Source organism: Coenobita brevimanus, chromosome 114 (assembly GCF_032717465.1).
Source record: "Coenobita brevimanus isolate Jiangsu-jjx chromosome 114, ASM3271746v2, whole genome shotgun sequence".
Classification (NCBI taxonomy): domain Eukaryota; kingdom Metazoa; phylum Arthropoda; class Malacostraca; order Decapoda; family Coenobitidae; genus Coenobita; species Coenobita brevimanus.
Window position 1 is genome coordinate 2,904,580 of NC_137067.1, and position 20,079 is coordinate 2,924,658.

At 40.9% G+C, this 20,079-nt stretch overlaps 2 protein-coding genes across 2 annotated transcripts in view; one reads left to right on the plus strand and one right to left on the minus strand.

Annotated features, from left to right (window-relative positions):
* The window catches only part of LOC145418420 (uncharacterized), a 367,504-nt gene that overhangs the window by 14,259 nt on the left and 333,166 nt on the right, over positions 1-20,079 (minus strand). The gene's annotated exons all lie outside the window — the stretch shown is intronic.
* Positions 442-16,988, plus strand: LOC145418422 (BSD domain-containing protein 1-like). Its single transcript, XM_080286836.1, has 9 exons — positions 442-459; positions 2,465-2,516; positions 4,585-4,713; positions 5,589-5,744; positions 6,508-6,690; positions 6,936-7,068; positions 8,828-9,082; positions 11,907-12,016; positions 14,275-16,988. The coding sequence occupies exons 1-9, from the start codon at positions 449-451 to the stop codon at positions 14,299-14,301; spliced, it is 1,056 nt and encodes a 351-aa protein (XP_080142962.1). The 5' UTR covers positions 442-448; the 3' UTR covers positions 14,302-16,988.

Below are 20,079 nucleotides of genomic sequence, written 5' to 3' on the forward strand. Positions count from 1 at the left end.
ACAGGGATATAGAGGAAAAACGAAGAAAGGGGAGTAGGCTAACGAAGGAATATGGAGCAAGGGTAATATGCAGATGAAGATGATGGTGGGGACAGACGCTACGGGGCGATTGACCACGGTGCTCATTGCCATAGCCGGCTTTGAGCCCGTGGCACGGGTAGTTATCCACTATGAATCATTCAGGTTACCTCTCCCAGGTACACATCTTACCTACCAACCTACGTAAAATAAATGCACACCTGTCCGCATCAAGATTCGACATTTGGTGCTATCGGGCTGCTAGTTTTGCTTGGCCAGCAACACTAACCATTCAGATAGGTAATTTTTCCATAGTGACACGATGTAAAATGACATTAAGCTCTCTTCTGGGGTTTTTAAAAATAGCGGGTTACGAAAATGGCCACCAGATGTCAGCAAAGTCAATGTTTACACGACAGCAGAAGGCAGGATGGCTGAGGGGTAATAGACTATTACTATTACGTATTTGTCTTAATATTCTTCTTACCCAACATTATATTTGATAATCTTATTGCTGGTGGATAGATTTTGGATTGATAAATGTGCTAAAATTGAGATGGGTAAGGTTATCAAGTTTAGTAAATGTTTGTTTTAAAGAAACAAGAAGGCCAGTTTCTGATGACTTTGTGTAATCTAACCTATGTAAGTTATTCACCTTTAACTCTTTAGCCATCATTATATTACCTAGTGTTGTTGTAGGTGGATAGATATTGGATCAATGAATTTATGAAAATTGGGGATGCTGGCGGTATGTGATTGAAGGAGCGTTTTTTTTTATGCAATAACAAGGCCACTTTCAGATGACTAACAAACTGCTTTTCATCCTCCAGGTCGAACACGTCTTTTTTTTTGTGTGTGTGTGTGTGTGTATGTGTGTTATTCCTCGACGATTTTCACAGTGTATATAAATTTTGCTTACAAATAAAAAGCAGTACAGTATAGTATTTGATTCAGTATGGAAGGATGGGAGAGCTGATAAAACAAAATGGGCTTTTCCTGATGTAATTCTGCTCAGGAACTTTTGTTGACACCTGGTGGTCTGGGTTAAGATGCTTCGAGTGGATGGGGCCTTGAGGGTGGGGTTTATTGCTTACATAATGCTATTCAAGGGGAAATGAGGCTGGTCACCCTTTCCTTATATGTCAGGAATGAGTTGTCTAGCTCTAGGCTTGTACACTTTTAATGGGACAAAGAAGGATTGGTTTATAAATTTGTGTGTGTGTGTGTGTAGTTGCTGTCAGGATGGAGTCATTGCATTATTTTATGAGAAATATCATGATGTTATGTAAGGTAGGGCTGGGTAGAGAGGTTAGGTAAAATTAGAGTAGGTTAGGGTATATGTAGCAGATCAGGCAAGGTTAAGTTAGCATAGAATTAAAAGATTAAAATACTGTAGATTATTGGGTATCATATCTAGTGTATATTTTTTTGGTGTCTTATAACGTTCTTGTGTCCTTCGTGTGCAGTTGTTATCAGGATGGAGCCATTGCCTTGTTCTATGGGTAAGCGATATCACAACTGCTCTATGCAACTGATAACAATCACCAACACCTTTTCAATACACCATCAGTTTACTTATCCATGGTGGTATGCTCCTTTTATTCTAACTTGGCCTAAAATTGCCATCCTTCCATCTTGAATGCTAAGTTGTAACAATATTAGAACAAGATGCTAGTCAAGAAGAAGTGCTGTGGAGAGGATGGAGAGCTATAGTATAGTCATTTTCTACCACTAAACTCAGATATGTGTTGTGGAGGGTAAAAAATCTAGGCCATATAAGAGTAACAGGAGTATAGTAATAGTAGTTGCAATCCTAGGCATATATGAATGTCAACCTATTAACTACAGGTCATAGTTACCATTTTCCACAGTCAACCATCATCCTTTCAGGGGATAGGGACTTTTGTGTGGCCTGGCAGTTCCGCCACTTCTTCATACTAGTGCCAGTACGTGAAGGCATCCCACTCCAGTAGGTACCCTTATTGTGGTGCTGCTGGTGCCTTCATGTGGTGGCACTGGTGTAATGGAGTGCCTCACCTGCCTACTTATACAGATTTCCCTCAGTTACAATACTCCTCAGTGCCCTGAAAGCAGGATGTTATTTTGTTTATATTTTTTTCTTTGGGCTTCTGGCCTTTGGTTCCTTCTTCCTTGCCTTAAAAAATAAAATAAAATAAATAAGTCTCCAGTCCACTGGGTTCACCGTTTAGAAGAACACGGGAGAATGGTGGTAACAACATACTCTTCTGTTTTTTCGTATATTACTGTACTGTTTTTCGTAAATTACTGTTAATGGCTATTTTGGTTAGTTTAATTTTATTTGAATTTAAGACCTACAGTTTGAAGTTTTAATGATCAGGAGAATTTTATATGGTAATGTGATGATTATGATGATGATTGTGATTATAATGATGATGATGATTATGACTAACTTTGTGTTCAACAGAGGTGGTGGTGATGGGAGCTGGTGGGGGTGGCTGCAGGATGCAAAAAACAAGGTAAGAGAGAGAGAAGGATGAGGAGGAGGAGGATGGTGAAGATGAGGAGGAGGAGGAGGATGGAGATGAGGAGGAGGAGGAAGAAGATGGAGGCGATGATGATGATGATGATGATGAGGATAATAATAATAATGAGGAAATGGATGATGATGATGATTATGGTGAGGAGGAGGAGGTGATGATGATGATGAGGTAATGGTGATGATGAGGAAGAGGAAGAGGATGGTGATGATGATGATGATATCTGTAGCCTAGTTGTGGGTAAATATTTCCAGCAAGAGGGTGATGATTACACAACTTTTTACGAAGGTTGGTGCCACACTCACACACGGTAAACTTCCATAGTAACTCCCAGGGTTGGTAATAGCCATCCATATACTACCTAGAGATTATTAATACAGTGTTCTTCTTCCAGTGTAACATGGTAGAATTGTCTTTTTTCTCTCCTTTTGCAGCTTATTTCACAAAGTTCAGTGGTCGGTAAGGAAAATACCATGCTTCTACATCCTTCCCATAGCACTTCTTTGTGATTAGCACCACTTGTTTTTATGTCATCATGGGGGGAACAGTCTTGTGGGTTTCTGGCCTTGGGTTCCTACCTCCTTCAAAAAATATATATATATATATATATTGTAGTGTTAATTTCATGTTATAGCTCAGCATTCAAGCAAGAGAGAGATCAGTTTTAGGCCAAGTTAATGTGAATGGCATCTAACAGCGCTAGTTTTGTTATTTCTTTGTGATTGGCACCATATTGTGGTTTTGCGTTATAATTCAGCTTTGAGGATAGAGAGATATCGATTTTAGGTCAGGTTAATGTGAAAGGGATATACAGTAAAAGTCCAATTTTTCGGCATCCAATTCCCCGGCAAATCTGACATTTCGGCAGTTTTGAGAAATAGTCCCATTTACGAAAATCTCTGATCGTTCGGCAGATTTTCCTATTTTTTTCATCTCCTCTACTGCTGGGGACTTCTTCCAGCAGTAGCAGACTCCAATCAACCCCTTCTGTTGTACATATGTAAATAAGGAACCTACTATAAGTTTAGGTAAGTGCATGTGAACTTGTAGGCCTACTGTATCATTACATTTATATACAGTATGTTCACTAATTTCTTTATTTTTCATATTCATGTATAGTACTGTATTCATTACAGTATTGTACAGTATCAAACAGTATACAGTACTCTCTCCAAACACATTTGTAATGATATGAGTAGTGATGATAGTGTTCACCGAAACATATAAGGTACTGAGTGGGTAGGGTTTTTGATAATTCGACAATTTTGATTTTTCGGCACTTGCCTGGTCCCATAGATGCCGAAAAATCGGACTTCTACTGTACAGTAAAACCTTAATATAATGGACATCAGTATGCCGGAATTCACTTTTATTGGAATCGAGGATCTACCAAACTAAATACTTATGCCGTATATTAAAAAAATTACATTAAAGTCAGAAGCAGTCTGGGCTGCCTGACCAGTTCAGCTTTGTTCGCCACAGTAAGGTAAATAAAAGACTTGTTTATCAGTGTATAGTACAGTATTATTATATATATTATACCATTTGATTAATGTAGTGAATGTACAATACAGCACAGTACTGCAGTGATAGTGAAAACAGTTTAAAAACCGTTGGTGTGATCTGGACTAATGTTTGATATATCAGAAGAAGTCTGGGTTAGCAGGGGGAAGTCCAGATGCTGCTTTTTTGGGAATGGCTTGGGCCCCAATTAGTCCCTTATTGTGAGGATTTACTGGAGCTACTATTTTCGTTATTTCTTCGTGACGGGCACCACATTGTAGTTTTCATCTTGGGTTATAATTCAACTTTCAAGATAGAAATGAGATGGAAGGATGGAGTGGAGAGGTATATGAGAGAGGGGGGTGTGAGCTGGGATGAGGGCAATGAAATGGCGTGGGACAGGGCGACATGGAGGCGATTTATTTGTGGCCACCTCTTACGGGATTAAGGCATCTGGCAGTAGATAGATAGATAGAAGATAGAGATGTTAGTTTTAGGCCAGGTTAATGTGACAGGTGTATAGCGGTACTGTTTTTGCTACCAGGTGGTGTCTCAGTCATCAGAGGTGTTGGAGTTTGTGAAGAAAGACATTGATGAATTTACCAAGGTGGTGAGTGAGGAGGCGTCTTCAGTCGTATCCTCTACAGCCAGCACCCTTAAGGAGAAACTCAGGGTGGGTAAATTTACAGTATGAGGTGTTTAAGTAGTATGATGGACTGACTCAGGGTGGGTACATTGACAGTATGAGGTGTTTAAGTAGTATGATGGACACTCTGGGTGGGTACATTGACAGTATGCCTTGAGGTGTTTAAGTAATGTGATGAGTTCTGTGGAGACGCAGAGAGACAGATGAGGCTAGTGTTGATTATGAAAGTGATGCCTGATGTGTGTATGTTGTGCAAATATCCTGGTCCTGAAGTGAGACACCTGCATATAGTGGTACTTTTGTAGCCAGACGATTGCTCAGTTATACAAACATCCGTCAACCCCCTTTCCTGTCCCATGAAAGGAGGATGGTGGATTGCAGGAGAAGGGAGTTTCATTCTGCTCTCCTCCGATACTACTGCTACTACTACTACCAATACTGCTGCTGCTGCCTTTATTACTACTACTGCTACAATAAAATCCCCTTAAATCGGAATAATTAGAGGGAAGGGTGTCCATTATAACACACTGTGGTTCATACAGCAAACTTATGGTACCAGAATTTTAGCCATTTACCAGCATACCAGTTCACTTTTCACTATTTCAAATGCGTACACAGTGAGAGTGAGAGACTGATGAGGAGAGTGTTTGTGAGTGAGGTGGAGGGGGGGAGAGGAAGGGGGAGGCCAAGGATGAGATGAAGGGATGGAGTGGAGAGGTATATGAGAGAGGGGGGGGGGGTGCTGGGAGCAGGGCAGTGAAATGGCGGGGGACAGGACGAGATGGAGGCGATTTATTTGTGGCCACCCCTTGCGTGATTGAGGCGTCTGGCAATAGATAGATAGACACAGTTCCAGGTGTCATATTTCCTTCCTTGTTGACTAATTGTTGTGATCTTGGCAGCTGGATGAAGACGACAGCACGGCAAGTAACATGAAGAAGAGCATGAGTGGGTTTTTAAGTCACGTGGCTGAGGTGTTTACTCCTCCACCCGACGATGGTGACCAGGAGGCTATTATTATCCGCAACCAACAACCTGTTATACTGAACAGGCTCCAGGTACAGTGTGTGTGTGTGTGTGTGTGTGTGTATGTGTGTGTGTGTGTATGTGTGTGTGTGTGTGTGTGTGTGTGTGTAAAAATAATAATAATAGCAATATTTTGGTTTCCTTATTCTTTGCACCCAGTAGCTAAAAGTGCACATGGCCAAAATTGATATCCCACACCATAGGGGGTAAACAAGCTCAGTATGTCAGTTCCTGAGGAGTACTGACCCACTACCCAGTGTCAATTAAACAGGAGTGAGGCATAGGCACAAAGGGACACACTGCCTAATACTTACCTTGCCAAATTTCAAGCCCTTATGAGTTTTCCACCACAGCATGTCTTGGGCTAATTGTGACTGGGTAGAGCTTACCTCCCACATGCCAGCATTGCGTGTCAACAAGTGGGTTGGTGGAGGGTTAGTTCCTCGCCCCGTAAAACAGCTAACTTAAAGACAAACTGCCACCCCTTATGGGATTATGGCATCTGGCAGTTGGTAGATAGATTTATTTGTACGGTATATATTCATTTTTGTATATTCATTTACTGTATGTACATATTGACTCTCGGATACATTTATGTGAAACTACAGAATGTGGTGAAAGTTTTGGGTGTATCTTATAGAGCCATGATTCCGGGGGCTTGAATGATGAGTGAATGAAAGCATGGTCCCTGGGATGGGGCAAATTTGGGTTGCCTGGACATTGCTACTCCTCACCCTGCCCTAAGGTGGGAAAGGAGGTCTGATTGATGATGATTATGATGATATATTTGTACAGGCAGCGATATACGCAGTGTCCCAGGATCCCGCCACTTACCTGACGGATCCCGAGGGTGACGAGGGCCAGTACGAGGCCTGGCTGGCGACCTTTGACTTGGAATCACGACAGGCACAACTCTCAGACCTCCTTGTGAACAACCAGCCTCTCAGACAACATTATACCACACTTGTACCGGCGCAGGTTAGTGTGTGTGTGTCTGTGTATGTGTTTGAGTTGGTTCATAATGTTTAGAATGGATAATTTGAATGTGTGTGTGTGTGTGTGTTTTGGTTGGTTCGTAATGCCAAGAATGGATAATGTGTGTATGTGTGTGTGTTTATGTGTGAGCCAGTGTTTATGAGCATGTATCTGTACGTGCTTGTATGCGTTAATTCGTTCATAATATCTTCAAATGGATAATCCCTCTATAATTTCTCTGTCTCCAGGTCTCGCATGTAGTCTTTTGGCATCGATACTTCTTTAAGGTGCAGCAGCTGGAGACGGCAGAGGAATTGCGACAGATGCTGAAGGAGAGGGCCGAGAAAGCCAGCGCTGATCCGGAGTTAATTTGGGATGAAGGTAGGAGGAGGAGTGGTAGTGGTGGTAGGTGTTGTATATTAGTGGTAGTAGTAGCAGTATGGTGGCGGTGGTAGTTGTAGTAGTAGTGGTAGTAATCATAGTATTGTTACAGTTATTATATTATTATTATTATTATTAGTTTTGTTGTTGGTAATGATTATGATTAGTAGTAGTAATAGTAGTAGTAGCAGACTTAGGCTATCTGGACATTGCTACTCCTCACCCTGCCCTAGGGTGGGAAAGGAGGTCTGGATGATGATGATGTGTAGTTGCAGTAGTAATAGCAGTAGTGGTAGTAGTAGTAGCAGTAGTAGTTATAGTAGTAGTAGTAGTAACACCGTCCACAAAAGATACCGTATATAGAAATAATCTCTTGCTGTTTTGAGAAGGACTGGTAGATGAAGCTTCGAGTTTTTATTTAATTTATTTATGTATTTATTTATTTTTTTTAGCTTTTTTGGTAGTGTAGTAATATCCTCACAAGAGCAGTAGTAGTAATTCTGTTTATATCATTCCCTTCATGTAATCCAAAATCAAGCAGTGAGTTAATTATGGAGGATGAGGTAGAAAACGCTAGGAGAAAAAACTGAGGTGGTTTGGCCATGTGGAGAGGATGGAGAGTGAGAGACTGATGAGTGTATGTGAGTGAGGTGGAGGGGGAGACTGGGGTTGAGATATGGAATGGAGTAGTGAGGTTTATGAGAGAGGGGATCTTAGCTGGGGGTAGGGCAGCGAAATGGCGGGAGACAGGGGGACATGGAGGCGATTTGTTTCTGGCCGCCCCTGACAGGATTAAGGCGTCTGATTATAGATAGATATATTTTTACTCAGTGTACTCTGCTGCTGCACAGTTAGAGTTTTAATGGGTATGTATGTGCTGCAACAAGCCTTCAACACAATGCTTGCACTATGTTATTATACTATTGTCTTTTAACCCCTCACCATGGCTGTGTCTATTACTTTATTCCAGCTAAAGCCTGATAATTATTTTTAATCGCATCGTAACTCTTCCCAGATTGTTTGGGTTGGATATGGTCTTAAAGAATGCCCTCTGTCTTGGTACACCCGGCACACATTCCACCTGGACTGCCTTTTATATGAGATGTGGGTCACTTGGCAGCTCTGTGTGTGTGTGTGTGTGTGTGTGTGTGTGTGTGTGTGTGTGTGTGTGTGTGTGTGTATGAGACTGATTTAGGTTTACTAAGGAAGGAGAGTTAAATCCCACTATTTTGTGGTATGTGGAGAGATTGAAGGATGGCATTTGGGCGTGGAGGGTGAGAGGTGTTAACTTCGGGGGTAGGGTTGTGAGAGGCTGGCTGAACAAGACCATGGTCATAGAGTGTGACCTCAGGAATAAGGGATTGAATAGGGAGGTTGCCAGAGATTGAGCAGCATGGAGAGCTGCCCTTAGGTGACGAAGGCTGATGCATGCAAGCACATTGTAGATAAACAAAATGAAACACAGTGTTGTCACATTACAGTACTTGTATCACATTTAGGTGGTCCAGGTGGAATGTTTGCCGGGTGTACATGTCTTTATATTGCCATAAGTGATGCCTGACAATGTCTTTGGTGACTCATCCTTGGACTTCAGGGGTTAACAAGCTCAGCAACAAGGCACACTGCACACTTTTTGCCTATATATGTAGCTCTCCTTAAGTTGCCATTGTCGCTATGCTCAGTGGTAGTTGCCTTGCTTTGTGCATAAGAGAGGGCCAGGGTAGTAATGGCAGGTGGTGTGGTGGTGCTCCCCTCGCAGATGAAGACTTCGGCGGTGATGTGGAAATCCCTGAGGAAATGCAAAACCAGTTACTTGAGGATTACCAGCGCGAGTGTGAGGAGAAAGGCAGGAGTAACAGCAGCTCGGAAAATCAACCAACCACTGGGAACAAGAACAAAGATGCAGGCTCACGAAAGGAGAGCTCAGAGGCCAATACAGGGATGCTGGGGGAACTAAAGGTGGATCTGACCAAGACCTCTGAGACTTCCAGTAAGCCTTCACCCTCGTCAACAGGTAAATTTGTGTCTCGTTGAACCATTAGTGTTTTGAGTGGGTGGTTCAAATTGGCCTCCTCCAGTCTTTCAAATGCAGTGTGTCCAGGCATTTAGAAATGAATGGATCTTGAATTTGGCTCTCTTTTTTCTTGTTTTTTTCTTGAAGGGAACAATCTTGCAGGCTCTTGGCCTTTGGTTCCTTCTTCCTTGCATTAAAAAAAAAAATAATATGTCTATGCTGTTTTTCTTACCCTAATAAATAATGTTTGAAGAAATGATCCCAGTGTGTTTAATGTTTGATATGCGGTTTATTAAATAGATTAAGGCATCAAACTGTAGATAGATAGATTCAAAAGATACTGTATTGTAAATTTTTGCTGCATTTTCATCACATTTTGTGTTGTAAATCATAAAATCATGTCACTATTGTACATGTAGCAAAAAGATTATATGAGAGACAGGGGGTGTACATTTGGGGGAGGGCAGCAAAATGGCAGAGGTTAGGGCATAAGGAGGCTCCCTAACACCTCTTCTTTAATAATTTATTTTCCAAACTACTCATTAATATCCTGTGGTTTGCTTCTTATGTCTTTTCAATATCAACATAGCTTGCATGAATGACACACAAGAATATAGTAATTGAGCAGAATCAGGAATAAACCAGTGAGGAACAGATGTTAGTAAGCCTCCTAACCACACTAGAATACCACCCCAAGAGTGACAATTGTGTGGCTTAAGCTTGGGGTCACATTTCACTTTTTACGGACTTCGTATATCCACGGATTTTCTTATCATGGGTGTTTAGAGCCTTTGTTATTCACGGATTTTCACTTCATGCTTGGGTCTGTTTCGTAACCTCCGCAGAAAACAAGGGATGATTGTGTGGAAGCTCTTTTCCTCCCTTTCTGCCATTTCCGTTGGTGCGCAGAGTACAGTATTCCAATATTGCCAGTACAGTATTTTCTTAAAGGCTTACATATCTTGACAACTATTTTCATGTATTTTCCTTCCTGGGTCCTTCTGTTCAGAGTTCAAGAGCAGTTTGTACAGGTGGAAATTTTGTAAATATGTAAATAATGATGTATTTTTATGTGTCTGTGCTTGTTCATATCCATCCCTGTAATAAATATGTACATGATGTATGAGTGTATGCTGTATATGGTAATGCAGAAGTGTGTAAATTTTGTATGCAACTGATGTAATGGTGATAGTAATACCCTGTTGTTAATAAATGCTTCTCCTTGCATGCATTAGTGTAGGTTGACAACAAAACTCTTAGGTTATTATTATTATTGTATTATAATGTGAGGGAGGACGGTGTGAGCTGAGTCGAGGACAGTGAAATGGCAGGGAATAGGGTGACATGTAGGCGATTTGTTTGTGGCCACCCCTTATGGGATTAAGGCATCTGGCTATAGATAGATTGTTAACTGACTGCTAGCTTACCGAGTTTGCGTCTAACTTGCCTATCCTCACATCAGTATTTCGTATAGTGGATGTTTGTAGAGAGGAACCTGCATGTATTACTGACCTCTTTACTGATGATGTGTTTCCCGTATTATTCCTGTTCAGTTTTATTCACCTCAGGAGTGGCTTTTTAAATGGACTGGTTGGATATGGCCTTCCTTGACTCCTTTACCACTCCTTTACTACCTGATCTTCGTAATTTTAGTAATATTGTGTAGTGGGAGCAGGAATAAAGTACAAAGGTACCATTTACAGCGCTGGGTGGTAACCATATAACCAAACCACATGTGTTCCCTACATGTCAGCAAGTGGGTTGGTGGAGGGTTAGTGCCCCTCCCCATAAAACAAATAACTCAGACAGATGGCCACCCCTTACAGGATTATGGCATCTGGCAGTAGATAGATAGATAGATAGATATTAATTTGAAGGGGTTAACTAAGCTTATATGGTGTGCACAGCTTTTGGAGATGAAGATTGTGCATAGTAGCTCAGGAATTTGCACAGTACAGTATTTTCATGGCCACTTTTTTTTCCATGCATGTCTGCCCTTTCTCCTTTTTTGATTATCAGGTATGCACATTTTGGGAGATTCTGAGTAGTGTTAATACCAACTCAAAAATAATATGCATGTGTTTTCTTGATGTCACTTTTTTTCTTTTTCTTTTTTATGCATGTGTGCTTCTTTGGCTTTTGCTTTTTTCTTTGAGTTTCTGTGAGAGCTTGTGACTGATTTCCTGCTCTTTTTCTCCTCTCTCCTCTTGTCTCCTCTCTTCTCCTCTTTCCCCTCCCCTCCCCTTCCCTCCCCTCCCCTTCCCTTCCCTTCCCTCCCCTTCCCTTCCCTTCCCTTCCCTTCCCTCCCCTTCCCTTCCCTTCCCTTCCCTTCCCTTCCCTTCCCTCCTCATAATATAATCAACATCAGCCCTAAAGTTCAAAGCCAGAGTTCACATTTGTATGTTAGAGTAAGAACGATGGATACGAGAAAGTTGGGGCCACAGATGGAATTAAATATGAAGTTCGTCCCTGAATTTCACAGTCAGGGAGCGAATATCCTTGTGTATTTCAGGCCGCACTTCAGTCCATCATTGGGTAGAAAAGAGAGATTGGGATGTTGATGATAGTGATGTTGGTGGTGGTGGTGATGACAATGATGATGGTGGTGGTGGTGGTGATAATGATGATGGGGGTGGTGATAGTAATGATGACAATGATGGTGGTGGTGGTGGTGGTGGTGATGATAATGATGATGGTGGTGGTGATGACAGTGCTGGTGGTGGAGGTGGTGATGATGACAATGATAATGATGGTGGTGGTGGTGATGATAATGATGGTAGTGCTGGTGGTGGTGGTGGTGATGGTGATAATGCTGTATTTTCAGAGAGCAATGAGGATGAGTGGGAGAAGGTAGAGGCCACAGATGCAGCCGGATCACAAGCCTCCTCGACTTCAGACAAAGACAAGAAGAAGGACAAGACTGACGATTCAAAAGTAAGTCACAGTTGAATGTTTGAAGATTTAAACTTACACACACACACACACACACACACACACACACACATACACAATCACTCTCTCTCTCTCTCTCTCTCTCTCCAAGGGAAAAATAAACAAAGAGAGCTAAATTCAAGATCTGTGTATTTTGAGATGCCTGATCTCTTGTGTTATAACTAGAGGTCATAAGCAGTGGGAAATACAGACAGAGGGAGACAGTTCCAGAGTTGACCTGTTGCATACATGAAGGACTGGGAGTAACGGTTAACTCTTGCATTAGGGAGTTGGACAGAAAGTGGGTGAGATTGTGTTGCCAAATGGAGGAGGGATGCAAGCAGACAGTTCAGAAGAGCAGTGACCATTGAAGTAGTAATGATGTTTGGTTATGTTGGAAATTGATGTCACGTATCCATCAATATTCAGTGGGTTGTGTGACATCGCTTAATGACTGTTCATTCGCTCATTATAAAGGCACCAACACGCCTCCATGTGCTGGCTTTGGTCACCTGATGGCAGCTGTCCACACTGCTTGATCTCTAGCATCATTTGTTTCTGTCCGTGCTGTCTCTGGATGTTTTTCTGTAGTTTTGGAAAGGCATTGTTGTTGCTGCTGAATCCCAGTCCATATGATCAAGCAGACCCGTCAACCACAGGTAAGCAAGCACTCCTGTGGGGTTGTCCCGTAGGTCCCTTACACTGTTGATGTATCTGTGTGGTAGTGTGATGCTGTATGTGTTATGTGGTGTATGTGTGCTAGTGTGTGTTATGCAGTGCCTCATTATGTGTGTTGTAGTGTGTGCATCAAATCTACAGCAGGGCACATGTCATCTGTGTTTCCAGCCTGCCTGCATCTAAGCTAGTAGGTGAGGAGGGCTGGGTGATGTTCTCAAAGCCTGACCACACTCATTTTTTTTTTACCGAGGTGAAGATGCACTGGACAGGTTGATGATGATTGGTTGAATGCAACATATCCAAGTAACATTGTTGTATTTCAAACAATTACTGGTAATGTGAATCGAAAAGTAATTATCTGAAATACAATGATGCTATTTGGACATGAAGCAGTCCACCAATCATCACCAATCAGGTAAGTGAATCTTCGCCTTGATAAAAAAAAATTGAGTATAAGTGGGACAGGGTGACTTGGAGGCGATTTGTTTGTGGCCACCCCAAATGGGATTGAGGCGTCTGGCAATAGATAGATAGTTAGAGTATGAGTATACCTGATCATTTAAGGACACCTATGATGGGCGGATGTCAGAAAGGGAGGGAGTGGGGGGGCTTGTAATATGGTGTGACTAAGGTGTTGTTCTGCCCAGTGCGTTAAGGTTGTAAGGGAGGTTGTGTGTCGTAGAGCCTAGTGTGTGAAGTTTGTAGGTGTTTTTTCATTGCTGGTGTGGGAAGGTGTGGAGGTGGGATATTTTTGTACAGGGGTTGATACTGTGTGGTGGTTATGCGTCTGGGTGTCTTGTGAGTTTCTGTTGTGTAGTCATGCGATATGTGCGTTAATCTCTCATTTCTTCCATTTTGTTACATTGTCTGTGTGTAAATATGCATGTTGTATTTAGATTTGTGTTGGCAGGAGGGTATTCCATTTGTGATTTAGTGACAAAGATGCATAAGAAATCAGAGTGCCTAAAATAAGGATCCACGATGTAGCTCAAGCTTTGATTTAGTCCACAGAGTTGTATTTGAATTAGTGTGTTAAATTTAGTTCTGGTATATAAACTTCTTATTACTTGCATCTTAGCTTTATTATTATGATCAGAGATTTGGCACTCCTTTTTAACGTGACAGCGTCCAGATTGACTATCAGATACATTTATGTAAAGCTACAGAATGTGGTGAATGTTTTTGGCGTATCAGATAGAGCCAGGATTCGGGGGGCTTGAATGGTGAGTGAATGGAAGCCTGGCCTATTGGACTGGGCAAATTTGGGTAGTCTGGATGTTGCTACTCCTCACCCTGCCCTGGGGTGGGAAAGGAGGTCTGGATGATGATGGTGATGATGTTAAATTTAGTATACAAACTTATTACTTGCATCATAGCTTTTTTATTATTATTATTATTTTTTTTTTAACTATTATTTTATTGTTTTTTTTAACAGTTATCATTACTGTATTATTATTATTATTATTATTATTATTAGGGTTAGTGCCCCTCCCCATAAAACAAATGGCCACCCCTTGCGGGATTGTGGCATCTGGCAATAGATAGATAGATAGATTAATATTATTATTATTTTTTTTTTACAGAGTGAGGACTGGGAGAGTTGGGACTGAGGCATAGACCTTCCTGGGAGCAAAACAGGAGTGACTTGCCACCATGGTCTGTAATAAAACACCCCTTCTTCATTCGACGTGAGGATGGCTCATACCGTGACTTGTGTTCTTGTTGGTTAAGGAGGCTCCCTAGCATCTTTTCCTAAGTGATTTATTTTGTTTTATCACACCTCACTGTCATTTTCTGTTGCATAAATCCTTCTAACATCACCGTACTCTTCTAAGTGATTTATTTTGTTTATTACACCTTACAGTCCTCTTCTATGCTACATAAATCCTTTTAATATCAACACACTTTGTATAAATAATGTACAAAAGGATATTAACCAACCATTTCCAAAATTAAATCACTAAGGAATAGGTGTTAGGGAGCTTCCTTAACCTCTGAGACTATGATCCCTTATTCTTGGTACTATCGTGTCATTTATACAAGCCCTTATTCTTGGTACAGTTCTGTCGTGTCATTTATATAAGCCCTTATTTTTAGTACTATCGTGTCGTTTATACAAGCCCTTATTCTTGGTACTGTCGTTTCGTTTATCATCATCATCATGACCATCATCTAATCATATGTTGCCCCATGAGGAATGTAGGAGCCTAGGGCTAGGCAAGTTGGTCCTGACATTTAAGCGAGCGACCAGCCTCACCCATCCCTGAGTGGCATTACATGAGCAATAAACCCCAACCACCCCTTGGATATAAACCTGCACCGGCCCTTATTCTTGGTACTATCATTTCATTTATACAAGCTTGTATTCTTTGTACGATCATTTAATTTTTACAAGCCTTTATTCTTAGTACTATCGTTTTGTTTGTAAAGGCTCTAACTTGCATCAGCCTTGGTCACCTAATGGCGGCTCTTTCTGCTTCTAAATTTCTAGCGCTGGATGGTTTTATGTAGCTTTGGAAATTTTGGAAAGACTTAGGGCATTGAAGATGGTATGGTCATGTGGAAATGGATAACAATAGATTGGTGATAAAGGTATATCGGAGCGAATTTGAAGGAGGAAGAAGGCGAGGTAGGCTGAGGAGAAGGTGGAGGGATATGGTAGATGAGTGTGTGAGGAAGAGAGGTATGAAAGTCGGTGAGGCTAGGGGACTGACAAGAGACTGAGCTGGCTGGATGAATATTGTGAGAAGTGCATAACTAGGGATTTGGCGCCCCTTTTTAATGTGACAGTGTTCAGATTGGCTCTGTCAGATAGGTATTGTGAAGCTACAGAACTTGGTGAAATTTTTTAGCCTGTGTGATGGGGCCAGGATTCTGTGGGCTTGAACGATGAGTGAATGGAAGTGTGGCCTATTGAACTGGGCAAACTTAGGCTGTCTGGCTGTTGCTACTCTTTACCCTGCCATAGGGTGGGAAAGGAGGTCTGGATGACGATGATGGTGATTTATATGTATGAAATTTGGGTCCATAAGAGGATAGGATAGTATTGGTGATGGACATGATTGACTGTCTTATAATTTCTGTACAGCGCTACCGTAATTTGAGGTGGTGGTGATGATGAGGAGGAGGAGGTGAAGGAGGAAAAGGATGGTGATGATTATCAAGATGATGATGAGGAGGAGGAGGAGGAGGATTATGATGTGGGTGACGATGGTGATGATTTTGAAGATGATGATAATGATGGTGATGATGATGAACAGTGACAATTATCTTCTGCATCAGCTACTAAGACCATTTGATCCGTAATAAAATGGAAGCTTTAAAATTAGCACATTACTAATCTTGGAGAATGTAGCAGAAAAATGAGTAATGGAATTAGTAATGAAAATATGCAGTTCATGGGTCATTTATTTAACAAGCAGGTCAACTGATATGAAAAGAAAAAAGTTGGGAATTGCATCGAGGTCTCGGAAAAAGACCGCCATGAAACCGCGTGATAGATGTACACGTTTTTGTATATTGGTTTCAGATGTGTATACTGGTTTCAGATTTGTATACCGGTTTCAGATTTGTGTACTGGTTTCAGATTTGTATACTGGTTTCAGATTGATTTTTATTAGATAGAAGCAATGGTGACATGGTGTATGGTTTTGTATTTGGAGCACCGATGGTAGACACACATTGACCAGACGTGTGTGTGTTGAGGCCTTCGCAGGGGAGTTAGGTGGTCAGGAAGGGTATCTGGTGAGTATGGTTAGGAAGCTTACTAACACCTCTCCCTTACCAATTTATTTCTGAATCTGCTCTGTCACTGTATTCTTATGTGGTCAGGAAGCGTACGAACACCTCTTCCTTACCAGTTTATTTCTGATTCTGCTCCGTTACTATATTCTTGTGTGTTATTCATGCAATCTGTGTTGATACTGAAAAGGCATAAGGAGCAAACCAGGGGATAATAATGAGTAGTTTGAAAAATAAATCATTAAGAAAGAGATGTTAGGGAGTCACCTTAAAAACTGCATCATCTTCATTATTAATTTCCAGGTTTACGGCTTTGGTAATATGTGTGCCTGGTATAGCAGGGGAGAGGGCAGCGAAATGGCAGGGGACAGGGCAACATGGAGGTGATTTGTTTGTGGCCAGCCCTTATGGGATTAAGGCATCCAGCTGTAGATAGATACCAGTGTCTTCATATCGGTTCTGGAGAGGTATTTGAATTAGGGTGGTTTGAGTTACAGAAAGGGCAGCATGATGAATTTAGCGGGTGTCATGGAAGCCTTTAGTAGCCACCCCTTCCAGAATCAAGTCTTCATGCCATAGAACAAGTTTGCATAGAATTTTATATTAATTTCTATGTCACTTATGGATATCACGTATACAGTAAAAGTCCTGTAATCCGAATGGCAGGGGACTGAGGCTCTTTCGGACAATCGTGTTTTTTTTCGGGCTATTAGTTTTTTCGGACTTGTTTTTTTCGGACTATCATTTTTTTCGGACTCATTTTTTTCGGACTATTGTTTTTTTTGAACTGTTGGGAGGGACCTTTGAAAACATTAGAAGTACGTACATGATCATTAAATAGACACACAAAGTGATATGGGTTATTGTTTTAGGTGCCAGGAATGCAAAGAACAGTAGATGAATAAATGGAGAAAGGTACATTGAAGGGCAAGGGCAAGTCCAAGCCAGATAAGTCCTTAGATAAAGCCCAGAAGAATTCGAAAAATGCCCAGGAAAATTTGGGAAAAAAAATAATTGAGAAAAGCCCAGAAAAATTCGGAAAAACAATAACAAAAATTCGAAAAAAGCCCCCCAGAATTTTGAAAAATTTTGCCTTTAAAAATTCGGAGTATTGGGATAATTGGATTATTGGTGGTTGGATTGGAGGACGTTTACTGTCTATTTTTGCTGTTCTTATATACAGCTAACGAAGGATTTTTATTTTCAAGGAGCAGAGGAGTGTCTTTGTTGTTTTTCTTACTGTTTTTTTATATTAGATATTATTGCTTGAAGTGTTGTATTATTTGTGTGTTTCCAGTACTGCTTTATGAGTAAGTTACAGGCTTCTAAAAAATATAATCTGTTTGTTTGGTATTGGATTTCCTATCTTATTACCACAGCTATGGGATGATGTATAGTTGGAGTCAAAATTATTATTATTATTATCATTATTATTATTATTATTATTGTTACAAGGTATTATAAGGTGGAAGGATAGAGTAGAGAGGTATATGAGAGAGAGGGGTGTAAGTTGGGGGGAGGGCAATGAAATGGCAGGGGACAGGGCGACATGGAGGCGATTTTTTTTTGGCCACCCCTTACGGGATTAAGGCACCTGGCTATAGATAGATAGGTTATTATTACTATTATTATTATGATCATTATTATCATTGCATTATTATTATTATTATGTGAAGCTACAGAATGTGGTGAAAGTTTTTGGCATATCAGATAGAGCCAGATGCTGTAATCCTGTAAGGGGTGGCCACAAACAAATTGCCTCCATGTTGTCTGTCCCCTGCCATTTCATTGCCCTCCCCCAAGCTCACACCCCGCTCTCATATACCCCTCCACTGCATCCCTCCATCTCATCCTCAGCTTCCCCCTCCAGCTCACTCACACTCTCCTCATTAGTCTCTCACTCCATCCTCTCCACGTGGTTACAGTCGCAACATTTGAACTCTTGCTTTCATACTCTTCCATCTGTCTCGTTTTTGCTATAGACACAAGGAGTATATTGTTAGCTTTAATATATATGTAGTTAGTGGAACTGGAATGCATGTGTGAAGAATTGGAACAGGTTTGGGTTATCAAAGCTTATACCGGGTGTTTTCCAGAGATTAAGTAACCTGTTGAAGGGCATCGAGGGAGTTAAGGCAATTTTAAGACCATGAAGTTCCTTAGATCCGTATTCATGTCGGTTAAAGCTCCCTAACCCCTCTTCCTTAGTGATTTATTTTGCTTTTTACACCTCTGTCCATCCATCCATCACCCAATCCTATGTTGTCCCATGAGGAGCATAGGAACCTGGGGCTAGACAAGTTGGTCCTGACATTGCCATCCAAATTCCTCTTCCTTAGTGATTTATTTTGCTTTTTACGCCATGCCATCCTAATTCCTCTTCCTCAGTGATTTATTTTTCTTTTTACACCTTGCCATCCTAATTCCTGTTCCTCAGTGATTTATTTTCCTTATTACACCTTGCCATCCTCTCCTGTTTTATGTAAGTCATTCTGATATCACCATACTTTCCATAAATAATGTACAAGATCATGTTAACTTTCCATAAAAAATAAATCAGTTAGGAAGAGGTGTTAAGCTAGGTGAAACTGCTTAGAATACCAGTTTTATAAAGGTAATCCACCATATAAATCCCCACATATAAATTCCTTATTCCCTAGCACCTCTTCCTTAGCAATTTATTTTTGGCTATGTCTGGTTAATATCCTTTTGTATGTTATTTATGCAGATTATGGCAGTATTAGAAGGATTTATATTACACAGATGAGGGCACTAAGGTGTAAGAGGCAAAATAAATCACTTAGGAAAAGGTGTTAGGGAACATCCTGAACTGACTTGTTTATAGAACTTGGTATTGTACTTATTTATTTTTTTAGTACAGTATCACATCAGAGAAATAAATCACTGAGGAACAGGAATTAGGATGGCAAGGTGTAAAAAGCAAAATAAATCACTAAGGAAGAGGAGTTAGGATGGCAGGGTGTAACAAGAAAATTAAATCACTAAAGAAGAGGAATTAGGATGGCAAGGCATAAAAAGCAAAGTAAAAGAAAATTATCAAAGGAATCCAATAATGTGTCAAAGAAATGTCAAAGAAAGTCCATAATGTGTCAAAGAAACGTTAAAGAAAATCTGTAATGTGTCAAAGAAATGTTAAAGAAAGTCCATAATGTGTCAAAGAAATGTTAAAGAAAATCTGTAATGTGTCAAAGAAATGCCGAGTGTATAAGCTTTGATAATCTTAACCTTTTCTTTAACACTGATCCCTGTGTGGAATGCAAGTGAAGAATTTAGATATGTTATTATTGTACAGTTCCGAACAATAATATCGCTTCATGTTATAGTCCGAGAATTACTAAACTGAACGCTGTATTATTTTGTTAGGCTCTTGTACAGGCCCATAACCAGGGGAGGGGGGGTCCAGAGAGTGCAACGACCCCCTTACCTGCCTAATGGTTTAATTACGAAACAGCATTCAATTATTAAGCTTGATAGGCTTTTGTACAGGCCCGTAGCCAGGGGAGGAGGGTCCAGAGGGTGTGACGACCCCCCCACTTGCCTAAATGTTCACTTCCTCATTGTCTGTTCTTTAAAATCAGTGCAGAGAGACTCTCCTTTGTTCAGACTTTTTGTGCTGCCTCCCAGTG

Coding starts and splice junctions, on each gene's coding strand:
- LOC145418422 (XM_080286836.1), top strand. Junction 2,517..4,584: donor TGCAGGATGCAAAAAACAAG/GTAAGAGAGAGA, acceptor TTTTGCTACCAG/GTGGTGTCTCAGTCATCAGA. Junction 6,691..6,935: donor CCACACTTGTACCGGCGCAG/GTTAGTGTGTGT, acceptor CTCTGTCTCCAG/GTCTCGCATGTAGTCTTTTG.